This window comes from Sycon ciliatum, chromosome 1 (genome assembly GCF_964019385.1).
Source record: "Sycon ciliatum chromosome 1, ocSycCili1.1, whole genome shotgun sequence".
Lineage (NCBI taxonomy): Eukaryota > Metazoa > Porifera > Calcarea > Leucosolenida > Sycettidae > Sycon > Sycon ciliatum.
The window spans coordinates 71,083,440-71,093,514 of NC_088643.1; the positions used below are offsets into that span (position 1 = coordinate 71,083,440).

General features: G+C 46.5%; 2 protein-coding genes across 2 annotated transcripts in view; one reads left to right on the forward strand and one right to left on the reverse strand.

The window, feature by feature from the left end:
- Positions 1–9,172, forward strand: part of LOC135805235 (serine-rich adhesin for platelets-like) — a 31,129-nt gene extending 21,957 nt beyond the window's left edge. The window contains exons 23-28 of the mRNA XM_065319247.1: positions 49–237; positions 990–1,108; positions 1,678–1,777; positions 2,662–2,735; positions 4,901–4,982; positions 8,590–9,172. Of these exons, the coding sequence (XP_065175319.1) occupies positions 49–237; positions 990–1,108; positions 1,678–1,777; positions 2,662–2,735; positions 4,901–4,982; positions 8,590–8,645 (620 nt within the window). The 3' untranslated portion in view covers positions 8,646–9,172. The remainder of the gene's footprint in view (positions 1–48; positions 238–989; positions 1,109–1,677; positions 1,778–2,661; positions 2,736–4,900; positions 4,983–8,589) is intronic.
- Positions 9,135–10,075, reverse strand: part of LOC135805239 (E3 ubiquitin-protein ligase ZNF598-like) — a 7,933-nt gene continuing 6,992 nt past the window's right edge. Inside the window, exon 4 of the mRNA XM_065319250.1 lies at positions 9,135–10,075. This exon is cut by the window's right edge and continues 1,292 nt beyond it. Within this exon, the coding sequence (XP_065175322.1) occupies positions 9,772–10,075 (304 nt within the window). The 3' untranslated portion in view covers positions 9,135–9,771.

The following is a 10,075-nucleotide window of genomic DNA, read 5'->3' on the forward strand; positions in this document are numbered from 1 at the left end:
GTCCCGACTGAAAGAATTGCATCTGTATTGGGTCGTATTCTCTTCCAGGAAGGAACTTCAAGGAGGCTCAGCGGCTCAAACTTGAGCAGGAGAAACTTTTGGTAGAGAAAGCATCTGTTGAGAAAGCGTTAGAAGAAGAGCACGAGAAGTCTGGTCAGCTGAATGCACTCCTCAAGGATTGCCAAGAACAACTTGATGCGCTGAGGCAGGACTACCTGCGCATTGAGGAAGAGAGTGGTGAGTCCGGGGGAATCATAATGTCCACGTGTGTGTGTGTGTGTGTGTGTGTGTGTCTGTGTGTGTCTGTCTGTCTGTGTCTGTGTGTCTGTGTCTGTGTTATGTGTGCAACTACAGGTACAGATGTTCCTGTGTGGTTGTGTGTACATGTGCATGCATGAACATAATTACATGTACAGTGCTGCTCAATGAATCCAATTGCATGAATCAAGTTTGCGCCCTGCACGCGGGTCACATTCCAGTATTTGCACAGCACCCAATGTGTACTTGACTCATGCGATCTGATTTTCATTGAGCAGCACTGCAGTATGCTGTGGTCCTGTGGTCCTGGAGTGTTCTGAATCTCACATATCTACTAGTGATATCACTACTACTGTCATTGAGTGAAGAAAATAATTACAATTAAAAAAGAGGACCATAAGTTTACAAGTTATCCGTTTTGTCCAACACTAACGGTTATAAGCAGAATACTGTTGAGTCAAAAATGTGCAACAATTAGCACAAAAACTGACTGATGAGATCATGACATTCAACGACCTGATCTCATCAGTCAGTTTTTGTGCTAATTGTTGCACATTTTGACTCAACAGTATTCTGCTTTAATATAACCTTTAGTGTTGGACAAAACGGATAACTTGTAAACTTTTGGTCCTCTTTTTTAATTTAATCCTTGGCTCTCCATCCGAGTTTAATCTGCACAAATAATTACGCTTCATTCTTCTTGCTTGAATTGCTATTGTTTACTCTTGCAGATATGGAAATTGTATCCAATTGCACTAAGTACAGTGACAAACTGCAAGAGCTCCTCAGCAGTGGTTCGGCATCCGCTTTCCTGCAACGCCTTGTGAAAATCGAGCTTTCGTTCTGCAAGGTTAGTCGTGAAAGCCGGGAGAATGTGCACTGGCATGTAACTTTTAAACAGACTCTAGGCACACACTGTGAACGGAATGGAACGAGTTATTTGTCGTTACTCCGAGTTTCACACTGTCTGAGGATCTCCTTTGGGCATGGAACTCAGAATAACAACCTATACTTTGCAGCTTGTATTTTGTCCACTGTGTGTGTATATGTGTGTGTGTGTGTGCGTGCGTGCGTGTGTGTGTGTGTGTGTGTGACCAGTTCTGCATGCTGTGCACTGCGCACTATTGCAGTAACAGTGCCTGCCTGTGTGTAGCATACTCTAGATGCATGCACTCTTGTTGAAAAGTGACAGGGATTTACTTTTTTCTGTATACACGTTATGAAATAGTGGCACATTGTAGCTGGTTTCCGGCAAAGATCAGCTGCTTTGCTGCTCGGGGAAATGTAACACAGTCGATGTACCCTCTAGTAACTTGGTTTGCGTCTTGATTCTTCGACACAACGCTCTGTTCCTGCCGCTATTGCTGCTGCTGCTGCTGCTACTGCCATCGCTGCTTACTGCTGCCTCTTCCAATCCAGTTGGTTAGTGCAGAGTTATTGGTGAAGCATGGAAAGCCAGTGGACTTGACCGAGGCACTGGACTTTGAAGACAGTGATGATTTCAACCATGCCGGTGCCGGTAAGCTGGAGAATTTCCGTGGGGTTTGAGTGAAACTCCGCAGTCACTGAATGTTTGTACATGCCATGAAGTAATGCTGGCTTTCAGTTACAATGTCCATACATCCACGCTATGCGTTGCTCTTTGCATTTTTACTTCAAAGTTTGTAGGAGGCAAGAGAGTCAGACTTTTGTTAACTTCCAGCACCAGGAATTCTTCTTGGTGGCATCATACACGCTGGTCTACACGTTAAAATGCCTGAAACCTTGTCTATGAATGATGTGATTCTTGTCTTGATGCCACGTTTACATGTACAGTAGGTATCGGTTATAGCGTGGGTGTTTTGAAAAACGACATTTGATTCTTATTGCCGATATTTCTTACACACGATAAATCACGTGTGACATATCATATGCACGTGTGACAGTCATAATACATGTGTGGCATGTGGACACGTACAATCATGTAGGTCTACACAATCATGATACACACGGATCAGACTCGCGGTCGTGCCAGGCGACTGCGGAGCAGCAGATAGGAGAGAAGTCGGAAGAAAGAGTCCGACTGGACAGAAAAAGTGATTCTCCAATGCTCAGTTGGACATAACTCTCTTTTTGTGTTGAATATTATTGTATTGAGCATGCACAGAGCACAGATGTTATTACTACAGGCGATACATTTTGCACTAATCTGGCATATTTTGCTACACAAAATCCATTCTTAGGACCGATATATTCTACTATGCGATAATACTGCTTGTAAGAATAAATATACACATAAAATAGGTGTTATGATTATGAAAAAATGAGTGTTCATTCTTGTAGGCAGTATATTCTTGTATACGACCACACTATAACCGATACGCACTGTACATGGGATTCTTCTTCTTCATCTTGTTCTCGCAGGAGATTTAGATACATGTGCAAGAGACGATCAGCCGGCTGCCACCCAGCTGACTGCAGGCGAAGACACCGAAGAGGTATGTACATTGTATGTGCCAAGGTCACATCGCGATCTCAGCCGTCTCATGACAGTTAACTTGTGCAGTGACGTGTGGAAAAGAAAAGAAAAACACGCGCAGGCATGACCACTTTGACCAGTGTATAGTCATGTGTAGTACTGGTGAGGTCTGCATTCGCCACTGAGGTGAAAAGGCATAGTGGCGAGGTCTGCATTCGCCACTGAGGTGAAAAGGCATAGTGGCGAGGTCTGCATTCGCTACTGAGGTGAAAAGGCATAGTGGCGAGGTCTGCATTCGCCACTGAGGTGAAAAGGCATAGTGGCGAGGTCTGCATTCGCCACTGAGGTGAAAAGGCATAGTGGCGAGGTCTGCATTCGCCACTGAGGTGAAAAGGCATAGTGGCGAGGTCTGCATTCGCCACTGAGGTGAAAAGGCATAGTGGCGAGGTCTGCATTCGCCACTGAAGTGAAAAGGCATAGTGGCGAGGTCTGCATTCGCCACTGAGGTGAAAAGGCATAGTGGCGAGGTCTGCATTCGCCACTGAGGTGAAAAGGCATAGTGGCGAGGTCTGCATTCGCCACTGAGGTGAAAAGGCATAGTGGCGAGGTCTGCATTCGCCACTGAGGTGAAAAGGCATAGTGGCGAGGTCTGCATTCGCCACTGAGGTGAAAAGGCATAGTGGCGAGGTCTGCATTCGCCACTGAGGTGAAAAGGCATAGTGGCGAGGTCTGCATTCGCCACTAAGGTGAAAAGGCATAGTGGCGAGGTCTGCATTCGCCACTAAGGTGAAAAGGCATAGTGGCGAGGTCTGCATTCGCCACTAAGGTGAGAAGGCATAGTGGCGAGGTCTGCATTCGCCACTAAGGTGAAAAGGCATAGTGGCGAGGTCTGCATTCGCCACTAAGGTGAAAAGGCATAGTGGCGAGGTCTGCATTCGCCACTAAGGTGAAAAGGCATAGTGGCGAGGTCTGCATTCGCCACTGAGGTGAAAAGGCATAGTGGCGAGGTCTGCATTCGCCACTGAGGTGAAAAGGCATAGTGGTGGCCTGCGGAAGCGAAGGCTATAGCTTGTGTGTTTCTGAACATTCAAGTGATGCTAACGCGGATCCCGCGAATATTATAATTATTATTATTAGTACATAGTATCAGGACCTCCCCATGACAAGTACAGCACTGCAGTAGTAAAGCCATTGTCATTGGTACTTGGACTGGCACTCTTCTTTGCTGACCTTTCATGCGCGGGGATAACTTAGGTAGTAATGACCAGTAGCATTAACGTATCATGCAATGCATTGTAGCCGCTAAAAGTTAAGAATCTGCGTTTTCTTGTTGTCAAGTGCAAATTTACAAACTACGTATGTGTATAGTCCATTCAGAAAAAGATGATTATGGAATGTTCTTCCAGTTTATTATGTTTCTGAAGTTCATTTCTCCGAAAGGCAAGCCATAACAAGAATAGGATATCGGCCAGGATGTCTTCATACAGAGCTTGACTCGGGAGAATGAAGTTGAAGACACCACTGCAGCTGTACTTATGGTTGATTAAAATATGGTGGTGAAGACACACCTGCCCACACACGCTCTCTACGCTGCAAAGTTCTGGCACAGAGCTCTCCTTCTCACCACCACCACCACCATCAGTTCGCGCCTGGCGTCTAGTCGATGTATGGTTGGCGGTATCCGACATAGCAGGCTGGTACATCAGGTAGCGCATGGCACATAGAAGATGACATAGCAACGACACAGCTCAAGATTGCCTGATGAGTCCAGCGGGCACGAAACGTACATCGCAATCGAGCTATGTCGTTGCTGTGTCTTGCGCCAAATACATATGCTAGCTCCTGTTCCATTCGGCCCATGCGTAGGCTGTACACACTTACGGTCCTAGTACAGAACTTCGTACATCTGTACAACGTGCATAAAGTCTATTGGGAAAGGCCATGAAAATCCATTCCGTTTCATTCCACTTACATCACTGCATTGTGCATTTCTAACCCCAGTTGAGGTACCTTTTTTGGTCCTTTTTTCTCAAATTTCGCGGCACTGTGTACGATAAAATCACGAAAAATCGCCAAAATACGGGAGCTCGCCAGGCCAGAGCCAGCGCTCATCTTTTTATGAATGGGCTGTAGTGTATTTTAACAGCCTGTCAGGTGTGTTTTGCGTATGTTGCTGACCTGCAGAAGAAGACGCTGCGAGCACGAATAGAAGCTTTGAAAGACGAATTAGACGACGCCATTGCTGCAGAGGACTATGACAAAGCGGGTACAGTTTTATTTATGCAGTGTGTACGTGTGTGTGTGTGTGTGTACGTGTGTACGTGTGTACGTGTGTGTATGCATGCGTGTGTGTGTGGGGGGGGGGGGGGCAATATGAACCACTTTAACCTTTCTTAAGTGGGGAATTGTATAATTGATCACTGTATGACTTTTTTGCAAAATGTTTCCGTATCAGGCCGGTACCGGTAGGCATTTTACAGGAATACTGTTAGTGATTATTCTTGTTGTTGTTTCAAGATGGAAACTCGAGTGGCACAAACGAGCATGACCTTCTGGGATGGTGTACGTGACTAATATGCTTATATTATTATACACGTGAATTAAAGGCTGGGGACAGAGTATGATTTCTATTTTGTACACAGTAGCTGTCATGGCATGCACATGTGCAACATCAACGTCGCTTCTGTGATACTGGTGTTATGTGAGAGGGAGGGAGGGCGGGAGCGGGAGGGAGGGCGGGAGCGACGAGCGAGCGAGAGAGAGACAGACAGACAGAGAGGGAGGGAGGGAGGGAGGGAGGGAGGGAGGGCACTGTGTGAACTACCGGTCAACATGAGTACTGTTCCAAGAAATGTTGAAGATATAATCAATTCACTCTCCGAGTCTCCAATGAGCAAACCTGTCGTGGTATTTTGGCATATTTTGTGATGTACTGACGTATAATGCACATGGCCTTCGGCTGGCACAGTTTGGCATTGAACAGAGTCAGCTGAGCTACTGCTGGTGCCTCGTATTTCAATACCACTTCAAGTAGTGTGTGCATGGGTGAGTTTACGCATGCAGCACCGGTGCAGTAGGCAAAGGATCCATTTTGCAAGTATTTACAAGTAGCTGCAGGAAAGAAGCGTCTATGTGCAGCAGCCACATGACAACGAAACTGAAAATGCTCATGTGAATTGAAATGGGCTTAGCTAAGTTAGCTTCTGGTTTGAAGAGTCTCGCCATGGTTACGGACTCTTGGTGGTCTACTCACAACTGCTCACACACTCATGATAAGCTGCAACCAGGACAGCATGTACTTATTATAACTATAGTGTGTGCATGTTACTGTGAAAGCCTTATATATATAACGAAGTAAAGAAAAAGGACCAAGGAACTACAAGTTATGCTATGATGTCCCCTAACACCCCCCCCCCCCCCCCCAGTTACTCCATCCGAGTCCATATAACGAAGTGCTAAATCTAACGAGTTCACGAGGAGAAATCTGTCGCTTAATTAGAAAAGTGTAGTAGTCACACACACTCACTCTCTCTCTCTCTCAACTACCTCCGCACACAACCTCGTGGCAGACCAGCCAACACACACGGCTCTGGGTTGTAATGAATAGTTACGATAAAGGCTTAGAGTAAAGAGCAACAAAACGCCAACCGGCAACACCTCAATCAAACCATCAAGAACCTCATGTCTCTCCCAACTGCAACTACTAGAACTACTTGTCTCGCATGCAAGCTTAGCATTGTCAACATCATTGGCGCGCGCGAGCGCGCGCACGGTAAACTGTATTTGGCGCGCAATAACGTGATGCTAGGAGGCAATGAACTAATGATCATTCATGACACAGACAAGCAGACAAGTAAACATGCATGAGAATGTCCACAATGCACACAGCAAGGAACAACAGCGCACATCACACTGAGATGTCACCTCAGGACAGTCATATTGATTATTACACCCCTCCCCCAGGTGACATTTCAGTCAGCATAACGGGATGGCATGACCAGTCGCCCACGGTCACGGAATGTGTATTGGTGGCGAGCGGAGTCATCTGCCACATCGAGCTCCTCCAGTGCTTCACCTACAGCGATCCGAGGAGCTGGCTTGATATGGTCCACATTGACGACTTTCTCCCTTTGCCCAGATGCAATGACCACAGTAGAAGGGCTGATAACTTTCTTGATCACCCAGCCAGGCTCGTACGGAGACAACAACTTCTGGCTGCGGTCGGGACGACGAAGCATGACGGCATCATCTGGGTGGTAGAGCTGAGGCTGATCATGCTCATCATCAACACCATCGTGGACAGATAGCTCCATCTCGATAAGGTCACGGATGCGAGCAGCGCTGTCACCGAGCCGACTGACCCACTGGCTCATCTCGCAGGCAGGTTGGTCCTTTGCCACAATTAGGTCATGTGGTTGCCAGGCTGTCATCGCCATCATCGGTGTCAGCCTGGTGGTTGAATGGGGTCTATTCCTGTAATAGTACAGGAGAAGGTCGAGCTCCGACCGCCAGTCGTCGGCAGTGTCCAGGACCTTCCGCATCATCGTAAGCAGTGTGCGGTTCATCCGCTCCACGGCACCCTGTGACTGTGGGTGGCGTACCGCACCAGTCTTGACCATCACGTAGAAGTGACTCCACAGGGCGTTGACCACAGTATTCTGAAATTCGGTGCCATTGTCGACGCGTACGACATCCGGAGGACCCCAGCGACAACATATCGCCAAGAATGCGTCGGCCACGGATTGGGCATCATGGCTTTGCAACGGTACAACTTCGGCCCATTTTGTGAAGTCATCAACACACACCAACACACAATGGAAGCAGCCACTCTTCTCCGGCCCAAGTTCCAGAGTGTCGAGATGCACCACGCTCCAGGGCCTCCCAGGTATGTCGCGACGGGTAGAAGCAACTGACGCACCAGCACGATGACTAGCAGCACAGCATTGAGAACAGTCACGACAATACTGGCGGCACTTGTCAGCCATGGAAATAAAGAAACAGCGGCTACGCAGTAAGGAACAACAGCACACATCACACTGAGATGTCACCTCAGGACAGTCATATTGATCATTACAAAAGCGTTTGTGTAAAAGCCATATACATATAACGAAGTGCTAATGCTAACGAGTTAACGAGGAGAAATCTGTCGTTAAAATAGAAATCGTTAATGGTTATACAGAAATCGATACATATACTGTTCTATTGAGCCTTAAGAATGAGTGAGAATCGTTACCTTTGGTACACGTAAACCAGTCAATTTTGGGAAATCGTTATAATATATGTGCCTCGTTAGAATAATGGCTTTTACAGTATACAGAAATCGATACTTATACTGTTGCTGGTGAACGTCAAGAATGAGTGGGAATCGTTACCTTTGGTATACGTAAACCGGTCAACTTTACATTAATTAATGGTTATATTTGCGGCTCGTTAAAATAATGGCTTTTACAGTAGTGTCCACAAAGCATGATTCACAATCTCACTTTTCTGCAATTCGACGTGTATGTGCGACATGCGACACTTGTGAAGAGCAATTGCCCGACATATACTGCCGCATTCAGTCGCAGGGCCACTGTCGCAGAAGTCGACTACGCGCAACATCGTACAGCTTTCTTTACTGGATGCATGTGCACTGCATGTGTACTTCGAAGTATGTACATTGCATTTAGATGTCGCAGAAACCGAACAGATTGTGAACTGTGTGCCACGGCCGCAGGTGTCGCATCGCAGAAGTTGGTATTGTGAATCATGCAATTAGTTTGCACCCAGGATTGAGTGTGTCATAAGTAGACTGATGTGCAGCTATTTACTTACATGTGTTGGCCTCATGTATCTGTATGTCTGTTTCTGTCTCTCTGTCTCTCTCCATGCAGCTAAAATTGATGAAGAGGTGCTGCAGCTGAATGCCGATCTAGAAGCCCTTGCCTGAACACAAAGTGTTGCTCCACGTCACTGCCAACATTCGTTGATGTATTACCAGACTCTTACTATCCCCATAGTAATACTAGCTACTACAAAGTACTATGCTAAAATTGACGATAATACTTGGCATCCGCATTCCTAACTAATGAGCATTGTGATCATGTAAGCTGCTCTTTACGCATCATTTTTGAAATATTTTTGTACGTGTTATTTCTCATAAGATCTCAGATGGCTCGTGCAGTCCCTCTGCCCATGAAATTAGGTGCTGTACTGAGCGAAATGCTTCTAGCCTTGTCCACATGGATTGCAACGTGTTCCTGCTACTCCTTTCTAGATTCTCATGAAAATCCAGTCAGTTGCTGATCATCACACAGTTGGCAGAATTTTTATTTATACCATGGTCAAAACCCCTATTTCAAAGTATCCCCTTTTATAATACCGTCGTCATGCATAGAACCTTAGTCCTTTTTTATTGTTCACAATTCTTACACCCATAAAAGATCAGGATTATAAAAATCAAGAAAAGTAAAATCACCTGATGCCCTTGTGGTAAAAACTGGGCATTCATAGTCACATCTTGAGCTTGTAGGATAACACACAATCGACAACTTTACACCGACTGCATGGGAACATGATAAATTACAAGGAAAGTCCACATTGTCCAGGAATGTGTGCGTGTGTGTGTGTGCGTGTATGATGGAGCTGCGAGTGCAAAGCCATAGATGGATGGATCGCACTTTTTTTTTAAATTAATGATAAAAACACTGCGGTCAACACACTACAAATTTGAAAATATGCTAAACGTTCACAAACTGGGCATTCTTAGTCACATCTTGAGCTTGTAGAATAAACACAATTGACAACTTTACACCGACCGCATGGGACCACGACAAGTTAGAGGAAAAGCAAGAAAGTCCACATCGTCCAGAAATATAATATGTGTGTGTGTGTGTGTGCGCGTGTGTGTGTGCGCGCGCGTGTGTGCGTGTGTGTATGTATGTATGATGGAGCTGCAAGTGCGAAGCCGCGAGTGCGAAGCCATAGATGGATGGATTGATCACACTCTTGTTTAATTGATGATTAAAAAAAACACTGTGGCCGACACGCTACAAACTTGAAAATATGCTAGATGTTCACCGTTTGGCCCAGGAACCGGACAGCATACGAGATGGTGCCTGTGCCGAGGACAGTGCTGGGAAGTCGTCAGCACTCCTGCTGGATTGCCCTCCTGAAGCGCTGGTGCTGCCGTTGCCGGTCGTGCGCACCGCCTCACCTTGGCCCAGAGTGGGGAAGTCATTGCCGATGGCTTGGCGGGTGGTCGGCATTGCTTCTGCAGCCATTGAAGGAGCTGCTGCTGCTGGGGATGTGGCTGTCCAGGCACTTGGCTTCTTACGTGCTGGACGTGCGGCGGTGACCTGCGCCTGGCCTACTCTAGTA